At 36.9% G+C, this 26,983-nt stretch overlaps 3 protein-coding genes across 5 annotated transcripts in view; 2 read left to right on the top strand and 1 right to left on the bottom strand.

The window, feature by feature from the left end:
- LOC106139859 (formin-like protein) overlaps window positions 1-6,526 on the top strand; it is a 64,649-nt gene extending 58,123 nt beyond the window's left edge. Inside the window, exons 15-18 of one of the 2 annotated variants that reach the window (XM_060947198.1) lie at window positions 69-170; window positions 1,371-1,475; window positions 3,166-3,270; window positions 5,282-5,419. In XM_060947198.1, coding sequence (XP_060803181.1) covers window positions 69-170; window positions 1,371-1,475; window positions 3,166-3,246 — 288 coding nt within the window. In that variant the 3' untranslated portion in view covers window positions 3,247-3,270; window positions 5,282-5,419. Of the gene's footprint in view, window positions 1-68; window positions 171-1,370; window positions 1,476-3,165; window positions 3,271-5,281 lie in introns of both variants that reach the window. The other variant, XM_060947197.1, reaches the window with a different exon arrangement.
- A 6,863-nt stretch (window positions 6,527-13,389) lies between these two features.
- Window positions 13,390-15,101, bottom strand: LOC132902392 (phosphopantothenoylcysteine decarboxylase). 2 transcript variants are annotated; one of them, XM_060947333.1, is made up of 3 exons: window positions 14,896-15,101; window positions 14,521-14,730; window positions 13,390-13,782 (listed from the first exon to the last, which is right to left on the bottom strand). In XM_060947333.1, the coding sequence occupies exons 1-3, from the start codon at window positions 15,004-15,006 to the stop codon at window positions 13,522-13,524; spliced, it is 582 nt and encodes a 193-aa protein (XP_060803316.1). In that variant the 5' UTR covers window positions 15,007-15,101; the 3' UTR covers window positions 13,390-13,521. The 2 variants fall into 2 exon arrangements, with proteins under 2 accessions (XP_060803316.1, XP_060803317.1); XM_060947334.1 differs by having other exon boundaries at window positions 13,392-13,782; window positions 14,521-14,724.
- A 273-nt stretch (window positions 15,102-15,374) lies between these two features.
- Window positions 15,375-26,983, top strand: part of LOC106139036 (GATOR complex protein NPRL2) — a 44,866-nt gene continuing 33,257 nt past the window's right edge. The window contains exons 1-4 of the mRNA XM_060947115.1: window positions 15,375-15,800; window positions 16,994-17,150; window positions 19,703-19,829; window positions 25,316-25,452. Of these exons, the coding sequence (XP_060803098.1) occupies window positions 15,601-15,800; window positions 16,994-17,150; window positions 19,703-19,829; window positions 25,316-25,452 (621 nt within the window). The 5' untranslated portion in view covers window positions 15,375-15,600. The remainder of the gene's footprint in view (window positions 15,801-16,993; window positions 17,151-19,702; window positions 19,830-25,315; window positions 25,453-26,983) is intronic.

Genomic DNA, 26,983 nt, shown 5'->3' with positions numbered 1-26,983 from the left:
CACATATTTTTAAAGATCCTCATGTCGTCCCTTAAAAAAAGGTAACAAATAAACTGATTTGTTTACAGGACTCGTTCGCGAGCTGCGTGGAGTATTTCGGCGAGGCGCCTCGGGGCTGCGACGCGAACGCTTTCTTCTCGCTGCTCGTCAGGTTCACGAGGGCGTTCAAGGTAATAATAAATAAATAATAATAAATATATACGGGACAAATTACACAGATTGAGTTAGCCTCGAAGTAAGTTCGAGACTTGTGTTACGAGATACTAACTCAACGATACTCTATTTTATAATAAATTAGCGACCCGCCCCGGCTTCGCACGGGTGCAAAATTCGGAAAAAATTATACATAAAAACCTTCCTCTTGAATCACTCTGCCTGTTACAAAAAACCGCATCAAAATCCGTTGCGTAATTTTAGATTTAGGCATACAGACAAACAGACTAAGATAGCGACTTTGTTTTATACTATGTAGTGATACTTAGATAGATAAACATCCAAGCTCCAAACCAATCAGAGAAAGTTCGTTACTCATCATACCGTGACCGGGATTCGAACCCGGGACCTCCGGTGTCACAGACAAGCGTATTACAGCTGCGCCACAGAGGTCGTCGAAAGATCCTACCTTTAGCAATCAATAAAGACCAGTTTTTGTGTGTATCTGGATTGTATCATAGGTAGACCTGGATTGTGGTGGTGGACTGTAGACTCTTCCATAGGAAATTGGCTATGCCACTGAAGTTAAGTGATTTTTTATAATAATTTCATTGAAAAAGTATTTGTTTTTTTTTTTATATTTTATTTACTTCTTTTATAAAAACAAAGAACTTTTTTGGTTAAATGAGTACAAATTCTTTTATGAAAGGAAAATAAAAACAAAAGTTCACCTGTCAAATAAAAAACAAAAAAAAATATCTGTCAGTTATGAAATGTCTTTATTTTATTACACCTTACGGCAAAGATAAAACACATGACAATCCTAAAAGAAGACCAAATTAAGGGCATCTATATTTTTTTAGGATACTCATTTTATATTTCACAAAGTGATTTCGATCAAAGAAAACTTTATATTAACTTTATTCCTTTATAATCAGTCTGGTTTCCGGTTATGATAAAAAAAAAGAATAGGACCGTTCCATCTCGTTACCATGGATATCGTAAAAGGCGACTAAAAGATAGGCTTATAAACTTGGTAGGTATTCATCTTTTAGGCGATAGGCTGGCAACCTGTCACTATTGGAATCCCAATTCCATAATTAATCCAAACAGCTGAACGTGGCCCATTAATCTTTTCGAGACTGTTAGCCATGTCTACCCCGCAAGGGATACAGACGTAATTTTATGTATGTATGTAATAAAATTTGCGTCTACAGCAAGCGGACACGGAGAACGAACAACGACGTCGACTAGAGCAGGCATCGCAGATGGCGGACTCTGTCGACCCCAACAAGGCGAAACTCACGCAGAAGAAACAACAGGTATATTATGCAGCCACATAAAAGCATATATCCAATTTACGCGCAATCAAAATGTCTCGTTAAAAAAAAAAATTGTTTTAGTACATTTTATGTATTCTTGAAATTCACAGCCATGTTTAATCTCAATACAAATGCGCTGGTTGTGAGTCTCTGGAAAAACAGCTCACTAAAGTAGTTTACGTGAACTTTTTCCCGTGTATTTGAGAATCTATTTCCAAATTTTGTGATCCCAGTAGAGGATTCACCAAACCAACACGTCCGTCCTACAAACATAACATCTTACATTTCAAGTCGGGTGATAAAAACCTGTTTCTTTTTTTAAAACGGAAACGTCATCTTTTTTTTTATAATACAGAATGGAATTTTCTTTTAAACGTCTGTACATTTGCATAAAGTGTGTAGTTGTCCGCTCTGTGTATTATGCTTCAATGGTGAATGAAGTGATGCAGTGTTTTTTTTTATTATTATTATCTTATTAGTAGTCTTTTTGCTGCATTCTCTTTTGTAGCCAATGGCTCGGAACTTGATCTGAAAATTTGTAACATTTTCTACTAATGTGTTTTAAACTTTAATATGCCAAAAGTGCCAATTTTGTCGCCAAAAATGGTCATATTAAAATTATTATTAATAATTAACTCTAACATTAAATTTATCTCAAGGATGGTAATTTATAAAAACAAATAAATATATACATAAAGTCAATTCCTTTAGGTACTGAAATAAAGTTAAGCAATCTTGATACGGCTTTTTATTGAAAAATTTAAAAATACTAAATTAAATAACAGAAATCATAAATAATTGCCTTGCTAATAAACCAAAATTTATTTCAAAAAGGTATTTTTCAATAATAAATAAAACGTATCTAGATTACATACATTAAACCAGGCCTCTATCCTGGAAGGGTAGGCGGAGACTACATCTTTCCACTTGCCACGAACTCTGCAAACTGTTTCGCTTCGTCCACATTCATAACTCTCTTCATGCAAGCTCGGCGGTTTCGGGTACTCTTGACCTGACCTTTTGCCAGGACATCCTTAATTTGTATCAAGATTTTATCATTATATTAGTACCTAAAGAAATGGACTATGTAATCGACCAAACGCAAGCCTTTAGAGTCAGTCGAGACCAATTCCTTAATATAGCTTACCTATTAAAGGCTTATTTTTTGGTAAAGGTATAATGTTGTAATGTACAATTTTTCTAATATATCACTCACACACAAGTTTATATTACACTTGATGATCATGCGTTACGCATTTCAGAATGTGTATATATTTTTTTTAAGTATTTATAGTATTTTGAGAAAAAAAGGCTAGACATCATTACATATTGGAAATATATTGGTATTTGGTGATGGTAATTTTTATGCGACGATATGGCAACATAAAAGCGCTTTGCTCAATTTTTTTTAGGTTTAAAATGATTTTGTCGTGTATCATGGATAAGTCAATTTGTGTTCTCCGTTATTTTTTAAAAGCTAGATATATTTTTTGTAACAGTTAAACATAATAACAACTCCGTATTAATAACTCTGTTCTTACTGCTTGACAAATCTGCTCTACATTTAGATTTTCATTAGTCGTGTTTCTTTTTTTCAACATTTCTTATTAAATCTCAATAAAGTGTTGCCATGATCGCCGTATAAAACACGAAAGTAGAGGTGATGGTAACACCGTAAAATTTGTCACAGAGGTTTAACTACGCGGCGGTGAGCGCTGGCCTATTGCAGCAACACTTGTCTCAGTTGAGGCACAGTCTAGACCCGATCTAGGCTATGTCTAGCCCTAATCTAGGAGTAAGTCGTTGACACGTTGTTACGGGGCCTTTACACTGTGTGCGTGTACTAACATGGTTGTGTGTGTGTGTGTGAGAGGATAGTAGACTCGAAACACTATTGATTTTAAAATCTACAGCATTATTTAGAAAAAAAAAATTAATTACTAGTGAATCCCAAGACTCCTCTTTAGACACAATTTAAAGAAAAATCTATTTATTTATGTGTTTATTATGAAATATAGTATCAATGAGTTGGTATCCCACAAGTCTCGGACTTACTTTGGGGCTCAATCTATGTGATTTTCCGCGTATATATTTCTTTATCATTTGATGCCACAACAGTCAACGCGTATCACGCGTAAACCAACATTGCATACCATTTTCTGAGTATATCACAACTGAACAGGTACCAACCAGTATTGACAAACCCAAACTCTTAAAAGTGTACCAACATTTTTGGAGAGATTGTGATCCATTTTTAATGACATCCTTGACAGAATGAGCTTTTTTGGTCCATCATTAATTGAGATGAGCGTTTCTTGAATAGGTAATGAGGTAAAAACTAGCCCCATCAGTTATTTCTTTATTATTCGAAAAACGCTTGGGTCTTTTGTAGTAATGTGATAAATAAGACTGAAAATATTATAATAAATATAATAAAAAAGTGATGAAGTGAAATAAATAAAATAAAAATATTTATTAATAATAACAAATTAAATGCAGTGTTTCGAGTCCTAGTGTGTTTAACGGTTTCTTTAGATAGACGCATGACTTGGGTCCAATCAGGGGTTCATTCCGGATTGTTATTGTTACCTACGGTACGTTGATACAGTAGCGGATTCGTCCTGAAATCAACCAATCAGGTTGCGTTCTCGAAGAACGAAGCGCTGTGATTGGTGGGTTTGGGCATTCGGTTCTGTGTGAGCGCACTCTTTTGTTGGGAGGTTGATTTATAATCCGTACACGAATTTTGAGCATGTCACACCAAAACTGCACAAATCTTTATAACAATTTACAAACTTAGTTAAAAATTGTAAGGCCATTCGCGTGTGATACTATATATAGAAATAATTCAAGAAAGAATTAATTTATAGTGTTTGTAGATTAAGTATAATTTAAAACAGTTTTCACAGAGACTTAGTGTTATTTACATTTAGAGACCACAAATATTAGAATTAAGAATTAAAATAAAGGCATTAGTAACGTTGTAATGTATACTTGTCATTGTAGAAAAGGCATGCAATAACAAAGTGTTTAAACACGCCTTTTTTATACATAGTTGTAAGGACTTGTATATATTCTATATTTGTAATACTATAATAAGTATACTCGTATAAAATAATGTGTATATATTTCTCCCTTGCTGCACCATGCATGGAATTATAACAGGGAATGTGTTTATATACTTACTAATAAAATATATTTTTATTATCTTTCTGTTTGGCTGTAGCAAGCTAATCGCTTTTTGCCCGGCTTCGAAAAAGTAGATTCTCAATATAATATTTTTTTTTGTAATTATTAGCTGTAAATCTATTTTGGGAATAGAAAATATGTACTTTATATATTTAACAAAATTAAAGAAACCTCTTGCCATCGAATATTATTTCAATCATGTTATTGAGAGTAATCTAAAAAAAATTAAATCTGTGAATTTTGGAGTATTTTAAAAGTTTTAGTGCATTTTTCTTCAAAAACAACAATTTTTGATTGTATAATTTATTTTCTAATAATTTAATACACTAATTTCGGTTTCAATTCTTTATAAGCTCAGTGTATGCTGTAATAAGGCTTTTGTCTGCTTTTGACTGTTTCTGTGCTTACTGTAATTTACTTAGATATAAATCCTTTTTATTTTGCCGGTAATTATTCAACTGAAGCCACATTTCTTAGTAGGTAGTATAATCAAAACATATTTTTTATACAAATCCAAGACCTCATTTAACTATCACAAATAGTTCACGTATCTCCATAGTATTTTTCATATGTATAATTAACAATTTTTTTTTTAACAAAAACCCTAAAAATTCCAGGAGGCTGTAATCAACGAGTTAAAAACGAAATCGCAAGCCGTCGGCGAAAAGAAACTGCTTCACCAGGACGAGGTGTACAACGGAGCCCTAGAGGACATCCTGCACGGTCTCCGCTCGGAGCCCTACCGGCGGGCGGACGCCGTGCGGCGCTCCCACCGGCGCAGGATCAACTCGCACCGTCTCTCCAAAGGGCTGGAAGAACTTGAGGTATGATACGAACACCAATCCAGTGGCGAACTGGATTGCAAAACGACCGTACAAAACGCAGTGAAATCTATCAATGCGCGCGAGAAACGACGCAAAGATTTAGAAATGGTGCACAAATATAAGAAACCAATGTCCGTTTTCAATGATGATGCCAATGTTACTGCGCACAGGAAGCCTAAAATGTCCACGTATAGAGTAGCGCCTAGCGAGTGTGAGGTGGAAGAGAGATGCGAGATAATCAAGTCCACTTACGATGTTATATCGAAGTATACGCGAGCCATGTTCGATAAACAGAACGATGCCGTCGTTTGAATGATGTGCCTGATTCGTGATTATATTTCTTTAATAATGGTTTTAAAACACTTACGCACAAAGTTTTGGTGCGCCGTCTTGCCTATTTTTTATGGTGCGATGTACGCCTAAAAGTCGTATTTTGTAAGCTTATAAAATCCAATTCCAACGCAACACGAACGCAATATTTTGTTACGAACAATTTACAAAGTTTTCAATTTGTATACAAAAGCTTGGCTTCATAGTTTTATACGAATGTCCATAGCGTATTGCTGTCCTCTTCTCTTATTGGTATTAGAGGGAGACAAAGCATTTAGGTTGGGCATTTTAGTACCGCTAGTTCATACGGCCTTTAACCAAGTTTTTTACCCAAGTTTTTCGATATGTAATTTTTTTACACGTAATATTTAGATGATAAATTATCAGTGACCTTAATATGATATACACGTATATAACTCTATATATTTATCTATAATATTAAGGAAGATTGTTGAAATAAGGAATCAATAGAATTTTTGACGTTACATTGCGAATATTTTACGATGCTTTAGCTCAGCATTCATAGTGCATTCCAATCTTAGATGACGAATCCAATAGTGGCTTCTGGCTGTCAATAACAGCCCTTCCTTCTATGATCACGTAACGAGATTGGCTAATATACTGTGTGACCAAGACAGCATAATATAATGCTGTCTTTTTCTGCGCGAAAAACCGACTAACTGAATTATACAAATGATTGTGAAATGTTAACTAACTTGGGTTATTCTGTATTTCAACATTTTTTTCTAGAAAATACGATATAAACCTCCGACCGAAGTAATTTTTATAAAATATATAATTACAAGCATTTACACGTATTTAGCATTTTATACGTACCAATATTTGTGTGATAGCTCTTTATGGTTCTAAGATTGTACGATTTTTGTTATAATTATTAAAATTATACAATGTATCCATGACACGCGTAGTCCTAGTAATTTATGTAATAAAATTCCAGTAATTTTAAGTTAATTTAATTAATATTGTATGTATGATTTCATTGTTCAAACAAAAAATGGTTTATTATTTGTGGTTTTTAATTATTTATATTAAATGAATCACTGTTTACCTTTGAAGCGTCACCGGCGCCTGTGAGTGTCAAAAATATTATATAAAATATGTGCTTCTTTATTATTATCATAATGCCATTGACTAGCTTTTAAATCATCAGTCTTCTGAGCATTTGTAAGAGTGTAATCATTTAAATATGAGAATATTATCAATACCGCTTAAAATAGTTTTTAAAACTGATTACCGCGTATTGAAGTTCAAACATAGTAGTCGTAAAAAGACAATTTAATGGTGCAATAAAATTAAAAATAAACAAAAGTGGAAGTTGAATAGTTGTCAGTGACGCTTGATGGGTCAAATTAATTTGTAAATATTTTACTTTGCCAGTTTTCATAAATCCCAACATGTAAGAATCGCATATATAGTATGTAAATAGTATTTTTATAATTCACTCAAGATACTTGAGTAAGATATGGTATGTTTTGTAAGTATGTATTTATGATTTGTCTGAAACACTGGTACTATTACGCGGTAATTTAAGTTTTTTTTATCATTTATTTCTTATCTTTAATGTAAGTAAAAATGAGAGGTAATTTAATATATTGAATTTATAATTTTGCGATGGTCGAATAATTAAACTCATTTTAATAATATTTTTTCTATTCAAAACTGACGTTAATCTCCAATGTTATACCTGTTTATTTAATTATTTCTAGGATGAATCGGTATGTACGATAAGTCTAGTTAATTTATAAGACAGGGTTCTAATTTGTCTCGAACATAAGTGCGTAAAATTGCATTGTTCATACGCTAGTGTATTCAAATACATTTGGAATCTTCGATAAAGTTGTCTGAGTGAAACTAATTAAATATTTAAGCTTGTAGCGATAGATTCAAAGCTTACTTGATAGAAGGTGAAGCGCAGTCAGAGTAAGAGAATAGGGAAATGGATATAGGATGAAATAAAAGATTTGAATCTGAAATCTGAAAATTAATATTTAAACGTAAAGCAATAAACGGGCCTAGAAATGCAATAAGATTGACACTTGTCAAACTGTCATTTTTTCATTTTACTTGTCCGCCGAATTTATGGCAGGACGAAAGAGTTCCGCGTATGAGGTGATATAGGTTGTCCGTTTATTACTAAAATATAATTTTATTTATTATTTGATGTACATATTTACAATTAAAACTATTAAAATTAATAAATTGTAAAAATCCCTACATCAGCCCCCCCTTGAGACCGTCAAGGGCGATAATAGTCGGGGAATCTTACCTTACGACCTGATCTAGTTTTAGTATTTACTTCTCGATCAGGTGGGTTCTGATTCTCTGACTGTGGTACATGACGTGTATCGGTGTCGTGTTTGTCATGCTTTTGTGAAGTATGTTTGTCTGATGCGTGATCTGAAGGTATGTGTGGAGTGGTGTCTGGGTCACACAGTATGTAGGCCGGCTTGACTCGGTCTATCGATACCGTGACTCTTTTACCCCTAACCAAGATAGTGAATACCTTATTATCTCGCTGAAGTACCTCATATGGTCCGGAATACGCAGGTTTCAAGGCGCCACCAACCGTGCAATCACGCAAAAATACGTGAGTGCAAGTGGTTAATTCCTTGAAAACGAATGTTGGACGTTTTCCGCCATGATGAGAGGCTGGTGTGGGCTTCAGGCTTTGGACTATATCCCTAAGTCTTGAAGTGAACTCCGTCAAATCTAAGGGATAGTCAGTTACAGAATCAAAAAATTCACCTGGCAGACGCAATGGTTCGCCATACACCATTTCTGCTGAGGTAGTTCGTAAGTCGTCCTTGAACGCGCTGCGGACACCCAACAATACAAGAGGGAGAGACTCGATCCAATTTGTGTTACCGTGGCAGATTATGGCAGATTTCAGCTGCCGATGGAATCTTTCCACGAGGCCATTACAGGCGGGATGATAGGCGGTTGTTCGGCGATGAGTAAATCCAGCGATGCGTGAAAGATTTCCGAATAACGCTGATTCAAACTGTCTGCCACGATCTGTCACGATATCAGCAGGGCAACCAAACCTAGAAATCCAGCCACTGAGTAAGGCTTTTGCAACTGCCTCGGCCGTAATTTCTTCTAAGGGTATTGCCTCAGGCCAACGCGTAAAACGATCAATGGCTGTGAGACAATACTTGTAACCTTGGCATGAAGGTAATGGTCCGATCAGGTCAATATGGACGAATTTGAAGCGAGCTGAAGGAAGTTTGAAGTTGCTGAGAGGAGCACTAGTATGACGCGTGATCTTAGACTGTTGGCACGCTATGCATGCTCTCACCCAGTTCCTACAGTCCTTTTTCACCTCCGGCCAAACATAACGTTCAGAGACCAATCTGGCTGTTGCCTTGGCACCAGGGTGGCTGAGACAATGTAGACTCTCGAACACCCTTCTCCGTAACAGCTTGGGAACAAACGGTCGAACCATGTGCGTGCTGGTGTCACAAAACAGCTCTGTGTTGGAACCTGGAATCTTGACTTTCTTAAGGCACAGTGAAGTCGTACCTTCTGCAAGTTGCCTAAGCTCAGGATCAGAACGTTGAGCAGCAGCCAGCTGTTCTGAATCGATTGGCTGGGAAATTTCCTCAACTCGCGAGAGGGTATCAGCTACCACGTTGTCCTTACCAGAGATGTGACGTATGTCAGTGGTAAACTGCGCAATCAGATCCAGGTGTCGGAACTGTCTTGGCGAGCAGTTTTCCTTTCGACTTTGGAAGGCAAAAGTCAGGGGCTTGTGGTCGGTGTAGATCGTAAAAGTTCTAGCTTCGAGCATGTGCCTAAAATATTTTATGCTCTCATAAATGGCGAGCAATTCTCGATCGTAGGGTGAGTATTTCTGCTGGGAAGGACTCAGCCCACGAGAGAAAAATGCCAATGGCTCCCAGGACTCACCATCAGACTGTTGCTGTAACACCGAACCGATAGCTCTGTCTGACGCATCAGTAACAAGCGCCAACCTTGCGTCACACTTGGGATGAGCCAGCAAGGCGGCCTGACATAGACCTTCTTTGCAGGCTTCAAAAGCCTCAAGTGACTTACCAGTAATATGTACCGGGTGTGAACCTTTCACTGATCCTGTCAGCAGTGCGTTTAGAGGACCTTGTTGTTTAGCGGCGCCTGAAATAAACCTACGATAAAAGTTCACCATACCCAAGAAGCGGCGTAGTTCCTTTACCGTCTTTGGGACAGGGAAATTGGTGATGGCTTCGACCTTCTCAGGTAGGGGTGTGGTACCTTTACCTGAAATTCTATAGCCTAAAAAGGTTACCTCAGACGCGCCAAAGACACACTTCGCCGTGTTGACGACCATGCCGTACTGCTTGAGTCTTTCGAAGAGTTGACGAAGGTGCTCTTCGTGGGTCTTCTGATCCTTCGAGAAGACCAGAAAATCGTCCAGATATGCATAGGTAAAATCAAGGCCCCGCAGCATCTCATCGACAAATCGCTGAAACGTCTGTCCGGCATTACGAAGTCCGAACGTCATGAACGGAAATTCGTAAAGACCGAACGGCGTTGTGATCGCTGTCTTCGCTATGTCGTCTGGATTGACCGGGATCTGGTTGTAGGCCTTCACCAAATCAATGGTAGAGAATACGGTGCAGCCTGATAAAGAGTGGGAAAAATCATGAATGTGTTTAATGGGGTATCTGTCGGGTATTGTCCGGGCATTCAGCATGCGGTAATCCCCACAAGGACGCCACCCATTGTCCTTCTTGGGCGCAAGATGAAGGGGTGAAGCCCATGCTGATTCGGAAGGCCGACAAGTACCATTCTGTAACATAGACTCGAATTCCGATTTAGCAATTTTCAGTTTATCAGGCGCAAGCCTACGGGGAGTGCAAGAGACCGGTGGCCCAGGTGTAGTGCGGATGTGATGGACAGTGTTGTGGTGCAGTGTACGATGTATTCCATGTGGGCGAGTGATTTCGGGAAATTTTGCTAGTATGTTGTGATAGACAGAGTTACCAGAAACCACCTTCACGGAAGAAATACTTTCGTTACTAAAGGCAAGCGAAGCCACGGTCGCGACCATAGTGTTACCGTCGATAAGGCGTTGATTTCGGACATCTACTATAATATTGTAATGTGATAAGAAATCCACGCCTATTATCGCCCTCGTTACGTCGGCTACAATAAAATGCCAAGCAAAGTCACGACGCAGCCCTAGGTTTAGTACGCAATGATAGAAACCGTACGTGTTTATGATTGACCCGTTAGCGGCACACAATTCAAAATTTGTTTTCGCACGATAATCTTTTAAAAATTTGCGAGGAAATACACACAAATCACTACCTGTATCTACTAACAATTGTAATTTCGTCCGTTTGTCCGTAACAAACAAGCGACCGGTACTTGGGCAGTCGTCGGTCGCCATTATCGACTGCCTTACGCATTTCCCGTATAGTCACACGGCTTGACACAACTTTTTGCTTTATCACCGAACTTGTAGTGATACCAGCATGTCGGGAACTTCCTGTAATTCGAGTGCGATCTTGTTGACGTAGAGCGACCTCGCCGACTTGAAGACTGCCTGGTTCTTGACTTTGACCGCGACATACGGTCGACCTTGTCAGCAAGCGCTTCGAGTTGTCGTGTTAACGCAGCAATCTCACTCGACCCACTATCGTGTTTTGTGGAAACTCCTGCTGCTTGCAAATTCGGTGATACTGCATCCAGCACTTGATCAGCTAGCTCGGCGACCTCGTCGAGTTTCATCCTAGCCTGCGACGCAATGATGGGTTGTACGCTGTTGGGTAAACGGCTGGCCCAGAGAGTTCTGAGTAAATCGTCTGGCACCTCAGAACCAGCTAATCCCCTTAACCGCCGCAGGAACTGCGAAGGTTTGTGATCTCCCAATTCTTCATGATGAAGTAGTTGCTGGACCTGCTTTTCGCGGGACGCTGACAACCTCTTTACGAGCTCCGATTTAAGCGTCTCATACTTATCTGCCGTAGCGGGCGCCTCGATGATATCTTCGACGATCTCCACGTACTGAGGTTCTAGATGCGATACTGCATAGTGATATTTCGTCGCCTCTGACGTAACTCCAGCTAGAACAAATTGGCTTTCCAGCGAAGCAAACCAAAGCTTGGGTTTCGACGGATAAAAAGGAGGTACTCTTACGCCTACGCGATCCAAGGAAAGCGGCTCTCCGGCTCCTTTGTTCTCACTCTTTGATTGCGACATCGTGTTAAAACGGGGTCACCAATGTAGCGATAGATTCAAAGCTTACTTGATAGAAGGTGAAGCGCAGTCAGAGTAAGAGAATAGGGAAATGGATATAGGATGAAATAAAAGATTTGAATCTGAAATCTGAAAATTAATATTTAAACGTAAAGCAATAAACGGGCCTAGAAATGCAATAAGATTGACACTTGTCAAACTGTCATTTTTTCATTTTACTTGTCCGCCGAATTTATGGCAGGACGAAAGAGTTCCGCGTATGAGGTGATATAGGTTGTCCGTTTATTACTAAAATATAATTTTATTTATTATTTGATGTACATATTTACAATTAAAACTATTAAAATTAATAAATTGTAAAAATCCCTACAAGCTCTAAAATTGAAATAATAAATCCGAATTCTATGGAACTATCACTGCCTGCTTTTTTATCTTTATCTCGTTAAGTCGAATAGACGGAGACGGAATGAGAATTGAGGACGCCAAATGCGTTTGAATATTCGAGTGTTACGTTTTACGAGACAAATCATTTCAAGTTACGTTTCTGGTTCTAACTGCTAACCAAATACAAAATATAGAATGTGCCCAAACGGTTTGTTAAAATATGTACTTTTGAAATTCAAAACACCTATTAACAAATATATAAGAAGAATAAAAACAAGGCAAGATATTTATAAAATAAAATATGCATGACAAACCTTTAATTTTAGACCGTATTTTAAACCGTTTTTAATATCTTTATAGGACATGTCCTGAATTTTATATTTGGAAAGCTGTTTCTAAGTTTTAGTAGAAATTTATTGTAATGTTTTTCTGTATAGTTATTTGTATGTGATGTAATGAGAGTTATAATTGGTTTATATATAGTTCTGTTTGTATTGCATGTACGCTAGCATTAGAAACAGTATTCAGTGATGCAATAAAGAAATAATACATTACAAAGATTTTCATTTCTCGTATCTGAAAATAGATTCTTTTCCCCCTGGATGTGAAATAGGTGAGAATTCTGCGTTTTTATACATTGAAATGCAACAAAATTGTGAAAACAAGTAATGTGTGAGAAACAGATATAAAATTAAGTCAATCTTAAGAATAAATAAATAAATAAATATATATATATATTATGTGCAGTAGTCTTTTGGTTACTATATATATATATATATACCAAAAAACTACTGCACAAATTTGCCGGATTTTGACACAAATGTATGATAGATCTTCATGTAACAACAGGTATTTTTTTCTCAGAAATTGCCATGGGAAAATAATCCATAGGCCTCCTGCAGATTTAAATTAGTACACAAAAAAAGAAAAAAAGTATAAATAAGTATTTATTTTATATAATAACAAAAAATATAACAAAACAACTACAATAAATTATCACATTTCAATCTCCATTTCACATACATATTTATACAAATAATTTAATTTCCCATAACCGCATCTAGGAATTAAGTAGTTTCGTAAACAACACACAAATATCATGATTTTGAACTAACAACTGTCTTTATCCTGTCCACAATAGTCGTGACCTCAGCCATTGCCCCCACTCCCTTGTCTCCGCACATCAACGTCTTCTCTATTGGAGGGATCTCTATATGACCCCATTCCTTCAAAGTGGTAATCTGTTTGGAGGTAATAGGGTGCTCCCACATCCTTGTGTTCATTGCTGGGCAGAAGAGAAGTGGTTTGGAGAGGTCCCATGCTCGAGTTGTACATGTGAGGAGGTTGTCGCAAATTCCCTGTAAGAAATTATTCATACATATAGTTATGTGTTTATCTCTCATGAGGTAGACAAAGTCAACAATCTCAAATATCTTGATCTTGTCTATAGCTTGATGACAGAATCGAGATTCAAATTGTGTCAGGTTGCTAGCCTATCACCTAAGAAAATAATACTATGTTATTAGCCTTTTCTATTGTCGCCTTTTATTACATCCAATGGAAGAGTGCCAGGAAGCACATAGTTTTGCTACGGCAACATCATTCTATCATCATTCATACTTTTTGTGTTTTTTCCATTTTATCTTTTCACCTAGGTGTTTACTTAATATAAAAGCATTTATCTTAAATAAGAGGAGCTAATAAAGCAGATATACAAGGAGAGTGTGGAGGGAAAGGTCAAACGTATCTTGATCAAATTAAGGATGTCCTGGTAAAGGGCCAGGTCAAAAGTACCCGAAACCGCCGAGCTTGTATGAATGTGGATGAAGCGAAGGAAGTATGCAGAGATTGTGGCAAGTGGAAAGAGGTAGTCTCTGCCTACCCCTCCGGGAAAGAGGCGTGATTCTATGTATGTATGTAATAAAATCTTGGTGATAAATATTGACTCAATCTTTCAAAGTGGTATTATCTCCAGAATTCCAAGGTAAACACTAACAACTGTTTGTGAGCATTTTACAACCTCTAGTTTATAATGTCTTGCAAGTAAGATATACATCAGAATTATTTAATATGGTATGAAAAAAATCATTAGGTACCTGTGCCATTTTCGCAAGAGTGTTAGCATCCAAAGGAGCAATCACCATCAAATCAGCCCACTTGCCAAGTTCGATGTGTAATACAGGGTCTCCTCGGCCCTTCCACGAATTCCATTCTGAAGCATCATCATACACATCCACTAAAGGAGGAAGTTCGGATAATTCGAAGAAATGCTTCGCATTTTCAGTCATTATTATTCTCACCTGTAACTTGTATCTAGTTCAGTCTTCTAAGAGAGCAATCAAATTGTAATTAGCAACAAGTAAAAGGTTTAATAGTTTTATCCGGAAGGGTTTATATAATTGTGTAAATTTAAGACGTTGTACTCATAATATGCACATAGAAAAAATTTAATTTGTATTACTGATACTAACCTCAAAATCAAAACCCTGTTCTTTGGAATCAATTAATAATTTAGATAAAACAGGTATTTTGATAGCTGCTACACTTCCTGTTGCACCAATAAGAATTTTAAATAAAACCATGATTATTACAGCTTACAGCACAATTCAGTGATGTTTGTTACTGTAAAAGTTATCTATTGTTTTTGTTTACAAATTTGACGTGATATAATACAGGACAGCTGATTGCAGTGTTACCATTTTCTTAAATTTATTAAGCCAAATGTTTTATTTTTAAAAGAAATATTCTGATGTTTCAGTCTAATGTCTTAGTGTCTGGACTTCAAATCTTCCTTTATTTCATTTACACAGTTAATAAAGGGTATACCCCGAATTGTTATTGGTTTATTATTATAAATCAAAAATATAAAAGAAAACCTAATGGTGGAAAATAATATTGGCAACACTTTTAAGGATATGTCACTGTCAAATAATTGTCAACCTGCCTGAGTAAAGGTAGGAGGTGTACAAACAAAATTATTGCAAAAAATTAGTCGATTCGTAAATGTTGAGAAGGAAGGATATTTGCAGGATTATTACGATTTACGCTATTTGAATCGTGTTAGTGTGTCAAATCGTTTGTATTGTTTTTAAATGGTGCCGTGACTGAGAATGACCGATTTAAAAGTTAGAAATGTGTTGAAGTGTTATTAAGTTTTAATTGAGTTGTTGTTTACGATGGATGCGAATTCGAAATATTACGAGGGCTGTGGACAGGAAGGACCGATTCGCTGTATATTTTTGTGTGAATTCCATCCAACGCAAGGGCCCAAGATAACTTGCCAAGTGCCCGAAGATCATGTGTCGAAAGATATTTTTGACATGGTCAGTCACTATATCATACCGAAAGTGCAACTGCATCGCTGCACTCTGACTGTGTAAGTTCAATGAACTACCCCCCTTGTAGTAGTTGAATTCATATTTTTCAAGATTTTTCATTATTTATTACCGGGAAGGAAAATAAATGATATAAACACCTACTCTTGCACATCGTTAAGGGCGCGAAACTTTTAATTGAAAATAGATATTGATTTCTCTATATTAAAAAAATGTCTTTTTTTAAATCATGATATAATTATAATTTTTTATATCTAAGTTCCTTAAAAAGCCCACTGATTAAAGAAAACTATTAGTAATTTTTTTGTTCCTTTATCTTTGTATTAAAATTAAATAGTACATATATTTTTTTTTTTACATAATTACAGTATCACTAAGTAAGCCAATTTGTGGTAATTTTATATGCCGTAAATAAAATTTTATTATATGATATGTAAGAAACTAAATTAAACTTAAACATATAGTTATAAGAATTATAGATATAAATTTTTTTCAATAAGTTTAATTATTGAAAAAAATTTATATCTATAATTCTTATACATGTTACATAGGTATATTATATATAGCTGTGCCAGCAACTTTGTCTGCGTGGAATAGTTATTTTGGGCATCATTGAGCCCTCAAGGATGAATAATTTTCCCTGTTTTTTCACAATTTCCTTTATTTTTTCGCTCCTAATAGTTGCAACGTGATGTTATAAAGCATAAGTCTTCCTCGATAAATGATCTATTCAACACAAAATAATTTTTCAATTCAAACCAGAAGTTCCTGAGATTAGCGCATTCAAACAAACAAACAAACTCTTCAGCTTTATAATATTAAAGTATAGATTTACCAAATAGTGCAAAACAAATAAAGATAGATAAAATGTAATGTACCTTATCATCATTTCCTTTTTATACTGCCACTTACCAGATATAGGTACAAATAACAGTTCAAGATTATTGACTTTTATTTGAGTACCTCACATACATACATATAGCCACATTTATATCCCTTGCGGGGAAGGAGAAGACTTGCGGGAAGGAAACACTCAAAGGCCACGTTCAGCTGTTTAGCTTAATGATTGAATTAAGATTACAAGAGGAATCCCAAGTTTATAAACCTATCCCTTAGTCGCCTTTTACGACAACCATGGGAAAGATATGGAATAGTTCAATTCTAAAGTGCCGAAAACCACACGGCACAGTACCTAAAGAAATGAGAAGGACTGTTATTTTATTTTCTTTTGCAGTACATTACTGGGCTCAAAAATCCTAGGCTTCCCAGTGCGCATAGACAATAAGAAGTACGCAAGGAACGCGTTCTACTTCAACCTGTGCTTTGTATGCGATGACTGGGCCAGGACAGTGCACCTGGAGCCTCTGGTGAAGAAACTGACAGAATATATTGTAAGTATTAAAAGTTATTATTAAGTATTAATAGTTATTGTGTCATGTGGTTCCCGGCACCAATAGAAAAAAGAATAGTCATCCCTTCCCCACGAATGTCGTAAAAGGCCACTAAGGGATTGGTTTTTAAACTTGGGATTCTTATTTTAGGCGATGGGCTAGCAACCTGTCACTATTTGAATCTCAATTCTATCAAAAAGCCAAACAACTGAACGTGGCCGTTCAGCCTTTTCAAAACTGTTGGCTCTGTCTTCCTCGTGGGATATAGACGTGATGATATGTATGTATGTATTAAAAGTTACTCCATTGTTAAGCCATATAGTCATGTGGTCTTCTTAAGACTGTTGGCTTTGTATCCCACAAGGGATATCTATGTATTCCAAGTTGTGACGTCAATAAGTGATACCCCGTATCCAATTTAGAAAATAAATCTATTCTATTTTATTCTATGAATGTGGATGAAGCGGAAGAAGTATGCAGGGATCGTAAACGTAGAAAGATTTAATCTCTGTCTATCTCTCCGAGAAAGACGCGTGATTTTATGTATTATAAAGGATCGCATTCTTACGTATCTATCCCGAAGAAGTAAGCTAAAACCTGCCATTATCCCTCGTCTTTACCGTCCTTACTATACATGGGCTCCCTTCTTCCTACTCAAGAGACCAATAATTCTTCAAAATTTGTAGGGTCACCCCGACAAAAAGTCTGCCGTATATAAGAAACGCCACTACCAATCTAAAATGGTCCGATCTGATAACGAAAGGCACATGGTATATATATCCAACCACCATATCAAAAAAAAGGTCTTTTTTTTTGGACAAATTACACAGATTGAGTTAGCCTCGAAGTAAGTTCGAAACTTGTGTTACGAGATACTAACTCAACGATACTATATTTTATAATAAATACGTATATAGATAAACATCCAAGACCCAGGCCAATCAGAGAAAGTTCGTTTCTCATCATGCCCTGGCCGGGATTCGAAACCGGGACCTCCGGTGACACAGACAAGCGCACTACCGCTGCGCCACAGAGGCCGTCATAAGGTCTTGCCTGATCCAAAGGGGCCCCAAATTACCGTGTGCCTAAATGTCGCAACGTTCTGCATAGGCACTTCATTTCTTTCATCCATATTCAAAGTTCAAGTAATTTAACGTCAACATTTCCATGTAAAAAGTATCGTTTGTCAAAGGCAAGTGTAAATAAAATACCGTGAGTATAACAAATATGAAATGCCATAGGATCACGTGCTTAAAAATGCCGTCAATATTTATATTGGTATCATCGTAAACAAAACTAATTAGTTTACTTTGTCGTAGCAACTCTATCTTGTCACTTCATTAACCTGAATACAATTATTCCTCTCACATATATGGAATTATTACGAACTGGCTGGTCGGAGACGTTCTAGTAAAAGGTTTGGTCAAGAGTACTCGAAACCGACTAGCTTGAATGAAAAGAGTTATGAATGTGGACGAAGCGAAAGAAGTGTGCAGGGATGGTGGCAAGTGGACAGATGTGGTCTCTGCCTACCGGGAAAGAGGCGTGATTTATGTTTTCTATATATTCTTTCACATGAGAGGTCTTTTTGAAACAAAACGGCCCAGTGGTTACCCCAGCGAGTAACCGTCCAGTCGAAGTGAAGTGTGGGTTGCATTATCAACCTAATTTACTCAAAAGATATCAACCCATTATAATTATTTTCAGTGGTCTCTGTACTCAGCTTCTGCAGACCTTTTTTTGTTATCGAAGGGGAAATCATTTTTACAACCGACTCCCCGAGTCTTGGCCCGGGAGAGTGTGGATCTCCTGGCACCTAATGTGCCAATAAAACTCCTCCGTGCCATTCTCTTCCTCTCCTCTTCCTCTCTCTCCTTCTTGCCTTAGTTAGGGTGTCATGGCATCGCAGGCATTCCACCACAATGCCCTCTAGAGCCCCGAATCTTACCTTTGGAGGACGTAAAATTTGACACAAAAAAAACGAGATCATAAGACAATGGTTACCATTCACACATATAAAGCTAACATGAGAGTATATAGTGGGAAGACCTAGACGAACGTATCTTGATCAAATGAAGGACGTCCTGGTAAATGGTCAGGTCAAGAGTACCCGAAACCGCCGAGCTTGCATGAAGAGAGTTATGAATGTGGATGAAGCGAAGGAAGTTTGCAGAGATCGTGGCAAGTGGAAAGAGGCGTGATTTTATGTATGTATATATTTTTTACATACATACATACACACATAAAATCACGCCTCTTTCCCGGAGGGGTGGGCAGAGACAACCTCTTTCCACTTGCCACGATCTCTGCATATTTCCTTCGCTTCATCCACATTCATAACTCTCTTCATGCAAGCTCGGCGGTTTCGGGTACCTACTTTTGATTACATATATATATATATATATATATATATATGTAATCAAAAGTAGGTACCCGAAACCGCCGAGCTTGCATGAATTTAAAATATATATATATATATATATATATATATATATATATATATATATATATATATATATATATTTTAAAGTATTATAAATAATTCTCTTTAGTTATCGATGGAGCTGGAGACTGAATGGCTCTCGAAGCAGTCGACCTCCGGGGACGCGAAGCAGCTCAGCGGGCTGATGAGGCAGGTCATGCAGGACATCAACAGTCGCAGGATGTGCACGCTGACTGGTGAGGAGGCTCTGTCAAGGGAAAGTGTAGTGTAGTATAAGACGTATTTATAAGTATATAATTGATGTGTGTTGGGATCCTACTCAGTGCGTCAGCTACGCTATTATCTTTACCTCTGATATAAACAACATTGTTATCGTATTCTTCCAGTTGTAGTCAAAATTTAATAATCGACTAGACGGGTCTTTCATACCAAATAAATAAATTAAGGATTTGTGGTCAGTCATTATAGTAAATACCGTATAAATAGGGCCTTAAATATTTAAAGCTCCATACTATCGCTAATAATTCCTTTTGAATGACTGGGTAGTTAAGTAGTTAAGTTCAGCTTTGTTCAACGGTCTGCTTGCGTAAGCTATTGGTCTAAGATCTTTATTACATAGAACTGGGCCTAGAGCTGTTCCCGATGGTGATATGTCAATGCCTGTAGGCTAATAAACTTGGTGTTCTTCTTGTCTATGACCTTACAACCTGTCACTGTTTGAATCTCAATAACATTAAGCCATACAGCTAACCTGAAAACTGAAAGGTCACCTTTCAGACTTTTCGAGACTACAGGCTCTGCCCACCCAATATGGGTTAAAGACGTGATTTATTGTATTCCCTCTTTCACTTGAGTGATATGGCGCGGGCGAAATCTACTTTTTAATATTTGCAATATTGATTTATGAACAAAAGGAAAACTTGTACATACAATACAATGTAAATAGCAGTTAAAATATTGCTATGTTGAACATTTTTGTACAGACTTCACATACATTACATATTATGTGATCTATTGTTAGATATTTTGTTCTATTTTATGCCTTTTCGCTTTTGAAATAAGTGTTGAAATCGATTGTGGAACACTAATCACGAAGTTTGTGAGTGCTAAGCAGTTTGATGCTAACTCTAATGAAGATGCTTCGAGATCTAATGTTATAAACAAACATACATACACGTGTATTCATTGCCTGTCGGGAGTGGCTTAGCTCGACTACGTTTTTAGCGAAATAAGCTTTTTCTAGACAACTGAATGTTCAACAATATAATATAAATATAATATACTAGCCACCCGCCCCGGCTTCGCACGGGTGCAAAATTATAAATGTTATTATACATAAAAACCTTCCTCTTGAATCACTCTACCTGTTACAAAAAACCGCATCATCCGTTGCGTAATTTTAAAGATTTAAGCATACAGAAAAACAGACTAAAATACCGACTTTGTTTTATACTATGTAGTGATGTAGTGATAATATATAAAAATACAAAATTGTGGAGAAGGACATAGAGTACTTTTCATCCCGGTAAAAACTATAGTTCCCGTGTGAATTTGCGCAAAACGTGTTGTAGATGGCGCTAAATTTGCGCAGGCGAAGCAGCTTGTGAAAGCTAGTTAGTAAATAAATGAAAATCTCATTTTTCGATGTTTGAATTTTAAATATTTTTTGAACACAGTAAATGTTATTTGTGTTTTATTGTATTTCCGTAAACAAAGGATCCTTAACCGAATCTTCTTAAAACATCTGTGGGTACTCTATTGAAACTTGTAACAATAACGAAATCGGCTTAGCAAACTCACGCGTAAATAAACATCCACAGTTTTGAACAATCATATTTTTAACCGAAGGCACGTATAAAACACATAACAAAGTTATTTCTAATGCTGTTGCTACGTACGGGAGACCAATGTGAACAGACACGCCGGTTGTTGAATAATGATCTCTATATCACTAGTAAATAGAGACTTAAACGGGGATGGACATTAAATGAACGTGTCGCAATCGAGTTTCATTAATATTCTCAAATGTGACGATAACACGGAGATTTTAAATCTCAGGTATAAGTGAGCTACTGGTAAACATTAGTAGAATTATATTTTCATCAACAAAGAATGTTTACAGATTGTGAACTAAGAAAATGACATTACTAATCTTAACCTATTACTAAAAATACAACCAATATTAATTAATAATAACAATAGAAAACTTTTCTAAATTTTATATATTTTTTTTATTTATTCTCAAAATCTCATATAAATAAATTAATCTGAACAATGTATTCTCTCATCCACATTCTATTCTTAGTTTGGATATTTATGAAGATGACGTTGTTGAAGAAAATGCTGCAGTGCAGTTTTTTACCGCTTCTTCTGCACTGACGCCTTGAAAGCGGCAGTAAACTTTGTTTTAAGTAATTTATTTGACGTCAACCATTGTTGTGAAACCAAAAGATTTGACTATTATTAAGCAAAATCCTATAATAAGGAATAAAAATTTAGAATTTGAATTTTTAATTAACAGACTAAAAATATTATTATATAAATTTTAAATTTTGATCCCTAGGAAGGGTTCCCATCACACAGGCAGCAGAGACATCTTTTTACTTGCCACAATCTCTGCATACTTCCTTCGCTTCATCCAAAATCATACCTCTTTTCATGCATCCCCGGCGGTTTCGGGTACTATTGACCTGACCCTTTGCCAGGACGTCCTTAATTTGATCAAGATACGTTCGTCTAGGTCTTCCTTCTCCGACCTTTCCCTCCACATTCTACTTGTATATCTGCTTAGTCAACCTGCTTTCATTCATCCTCTCCACATGACTAAACCATCTTAACATACCCTTTTCTATTCCTGTAACTTCATCTTCTTTCACCTCACAGCATTCCCTAATCACGCTGTTCCTTATCCGGTCACTCAATTTCACACCCATCATACTCCTTAACGCTCCCATTTCCACCCCATTTATTCTGCTTTCGTGCTTCTTTTGCCATACTATGTCATAATTAATGTCGGGACCAACACGCCCCTATGCACAGCCAGTCGAGCCTTTTTGGAAAGTTTCTGACTGCTCATAAAGGCATGCAAAGCTCCATTCACCATGTTCCCCGCGTTCACTCCTTTCAATATCACTATCACACTTGCCATCTGATGTAAACTTTTTCTCCTCCAATCAAAATAGGGCTGTCATTTCTTTCTCCATTTCAAAAATTATTAATTTCAATCCCTTTTAATACCTACTAAAAGCAGGCTCACTTATCGTGACAAAATGTCCAGACGGGAGATAAACAAAACTAGATTGATAATGCTATTAACCTACCGTTGTTTACATTAATTAAAATTATATGGCAGTTTCTTGTTCAAAGATATAGTTTTAACTGGTTGTTGAAATCATTTTATTATATTCTAGCACAGAAAATACAAAAACTTACTTAATTTGACGGCCTCAGTGGCGCAGCGGTAGAGCGCTTGTCTGTGCACTGGAGGTCCCGGGTTCGAATCCCGGCAAAGCCACGATGGGAATCGGAACTTTTTTCAATTGGTCTGGGTATTTGAAGTTAATCAATATTTAAGTTTTTATTATAAAATATAGTATCGTTGAGTTGGTATCTCGTTTCAACACAAGTTTCGAACACTTACATTCATCATCGAATTGTTAGAACAATTACATCGAGGCTAACTTGATCTGTGTCATTTGTCACGTATATATTAGTATTTATTTATTAATTATTTACGATTTTGTAGTTAAAATTGCGGGAACAACCGACTTTATGTAAGGAACGTCAGCAAGATTTTTTTTAATATCTCTGGTTTACATTAAAACCTCTTTCGTTTAGTAATTATGATATGATACGTAAACAAACAGTAAATTTTACTTATCTTTACCTTCAAAAGACCCTATTTCTTGGGTTCCGTACCCAAAAGGTAAAAATGGGACCCTATTACTAAGACTTTATTGCCCGTCTGTCTAAATTAACTAATTAAAAATACTCCAGTTATTGTAACCAGAATTTCACCTTCGTCAACAAAAAAGGTAGGTACCTACAATCTAAGAATATACCTGCCCGCTGGGTTCAGACTTCAGACATACTCGTATCAGCATAATAGCCTCTTATCTCTTATCATTGCGTGATGTTATGTTGCCAACGTGCGTTATATCATATGTTTGCTGCATAGACAGACTCGTGTGAACCCGCAGGTCACACATATATAAGAAAATAGATAGTTAATTGTCTTTTTACTCTTTACTAGCTATCGTTCTCAGCTCTGCTCGCTTTTAACTAAATCCCCGAGGCATGGTATACTATCGCTGTTTCGCTTTTTATTATGACTTGAAACGGGACAGCGATAGTTTTTCGCGCGATAAAAACGGCGTCGCTCGTGCCCGACTACGGGGGCGGGCCTGACGGTTATCCTTAGTCGTCTCTTTCTATTTTTGTGTATCCATTAAGAGTCGTTCTTTTAAACTAAGCCGAACATCAAAAAACGATTCATTTGTACGGCGTCTACTTGCAAGGTCATATCATAAGATAGTAACTTTATAGTTTTGTAAATAAAACTGCTATTGAAAAACCTGCTTTTTAGAATCGCGGTCCGACACTATTTGCATACAAATCGTCATGATATTCTACAATACTTCCTGCTGTTGGCCACTTATATGTTCAGCCTATTAATGTAATTAATCGTGGCGTTATATGTATAAACGTTGTAGTTATATGTTATTTTAAAGTACTTACTGTGAAACAAATTCAATTTTTATAAAAAAGTTTTTATTCAAGTTTTATAATTAAAACCTTACTCGTATTTGTGCTCCGCGTAAACAAATAACGATAACTCCTTTTAATTCCGAATAGCAGGTCTATAAGGTCGAGAATAAATGAAAACATCGTAAGAAAACCTGCACATTCAGGCAACTGTATACATACATACATATGATCACGTCTATATCCCTAACGGGGAAGACAGAGCCACCAGTCTTGAAAAGACTGATAGGCCACGCTCAGCTGCCGCAAGGGATATAGACGTGATTATATGTATGTATGTATGTATAATAAAAACAATTTATCTATCAGTAAGTTATCAGCAAAACAGACGATATCTATTAAATTATTATACATTTTGGGAACACGGTCTGTCTGGTCGACAATAATCATTTTATCAGTTTGTTCGTAATCATTTTTATGATGGTAAACGGTGTTAGTTTTAAAAATACTTTAATATAATAACGAATTGCATAAAAACAAATGACATATTATTATATTGAGCCAAACGGCTGAGCGTGGCCTTTCAGTCTTGTGATGACTGTTTGGCTCTGTCTACCCCGCAAGGGAGATAGATGTGATTATACATATGTATGTACGTATGTATCATTCAACTATACAGCTATATCTGATCAAGTTGAAGTATATAAATATTGATTACATACATACATACATATGGTCACGTCTATATCCCTTGTGGGGTAGACAGAGTAAACAGTCTTGAAAAAACTGATAGGCCACGCTCAGCTATTCGGTTCAATGATAGAATTGAGATTCAAATAGTGACAGGTTGCTAGCCCATCGCCTAAAACAAAGAATCCCAAGTTTGCAAGCCTATCCCTTAGTCGCCTTTTACGACATCCATAGGAAAGAGATGGCAGTGGTACTATTCTGTTTTTGTACTGGTGCCGGGAATCACACAACACATAATATTGATTCTTGGCTTTTTCTCCCCCACCAGTGGGCACGACCACCACCCACCTGACCGTGGTCAGGGTGAACACGGACCCTGCGCCCGTGAAGGACCACCAGGTGCCTGTGTTCCTGTACAGCAGACACTCCTTCGTGGCCGACCAGTGGGACCTCACCACCAACCAGGTAGGGTTGATTAAGTAATTGATATATGTATAGGTACATTGAGGGCGTGACGTAAAGGGGGGTTAAATATCGCACAAGATCGAATCAGTCCATGAATGAAGCTGAAGTTGTTCAGCTTCATGGACAATGGATCAAGGAAATTGGATATTTATATTGTATAGAGGCATACGTTCAGCAGTGGACAAAAATATGCTGAGAAGAAGAAGAAGAAGAAGAAGATAGGTACAGGGCGTGACGTAAAGGGGGGTTAGTTACATATCGCGTAAGATCGAACCGGTCCATGAATGAAGCTGAAGTTGTTCAGCTTCATGGACAATGGATCAAGGAAATTGGATCGGAATCCGAAAAAGATGTACTCTCGTAGTGATTGATTAGATATTTTTTTTTTTTGGTATGTAGCTATGCCCGTTGGGGAAAGTTGTTGAGTTTCATAGACTGATTTAAATTCAAATTCAAAAGTTTTATTCATTATTATAGGATACTTCATATCGCTTAATAATTGTCAAAACGTATAGTTTAACAACATTGGTTACTAAGTTTACTCCCGCTTCCAAGGCGTCAGTGCAGAAGAAGCGGTAACAAACTGCACTGCAGCATTTTCTTCAACAGCGTCAACTTCAATTAAACGAATTCGATCATGTATGGGCGGATTGATAATTTACTTCTCTATGTAGACTTGATAGGAACTTGCCTAGAAACACAAGACACTTAAGTGCGGTTCCCGGCACCAATACAAAAAAGAATAGGACCACTCCATCTCTTTCCCATGGATGTCGTAAAAGGCGACTAAGGGATAAGCTTACAAACTTACTTACCTACCTTACACACACTAGTAAGTGTATCTTAAGTGTTAGTAAGTGTTACTTACCTTGGTGTCCTAGCATCTATAATGGCGGAAGGTAATTGAAGCCTAAATAGTAATAGTTAGGTATTTAATTCATAGGCTGATTCAGCAGTGGACGTCCTACGGCTGAAATGATGATGATTTTAGATCCCACCACGGCCATGTACCAATGATTATTTTCGAAGTTATGTACATTAGTTTGAATACTAACCGATGCTCTAACGGCGAGGGAAAACATTGTGTGAAAACCTGCACATTCAGGCAACTGGATGTGTGTAATCACGATCGATCTGGAGATCAGATGGGAGTCGCTTCGTGTAAAAATCTGACTCGCCCAATCCAGGATCCATGGTCAAAGGCATACCCCGGGCTTCTCTCCAGAGTAATGAAGATGCAACCGGGACTAGAGCCAGGAGGAAGAAACTTGGCCTTCAAGTTGTTTTTTAAAGAATGTGCCTTTTAGCGCCACACGCATTTTTAACTTGGCACCTTACCGATTCGGCCACCGACGCTCGTCAAAAAAACTTAAAAATAATCTTTACCTTGTGTACCAATATTAGTATAGATTGTTCTTGTATTAATCATCATACAATCAACGTTTACACGTGCAAGCCAGTATACTCGTACATATTAATATCCTAATGCATATTGAAGAAATATGAATCGTGTGAATTATGCGAGTACATC

The sequence above is a fragment of the Amyelois transitella genome, chromosome 13, assembly GCF_032362555.1.
Source record: "Amyelois transitella isolate CPQ chromosome 13, ilAmyTran1.1, whole genome shotgun sequence".
NCBI classification, from domain to species: domain Eukaryota; kingdom Metazoa; phylum Arthropoda; class Insecta; order Lepidoptera; family Pyralidae; genus Amyelois; species Amyelois transitella.
This window is presented reverse-complemented; position numbering and strand designations above follow the sequence as displayed.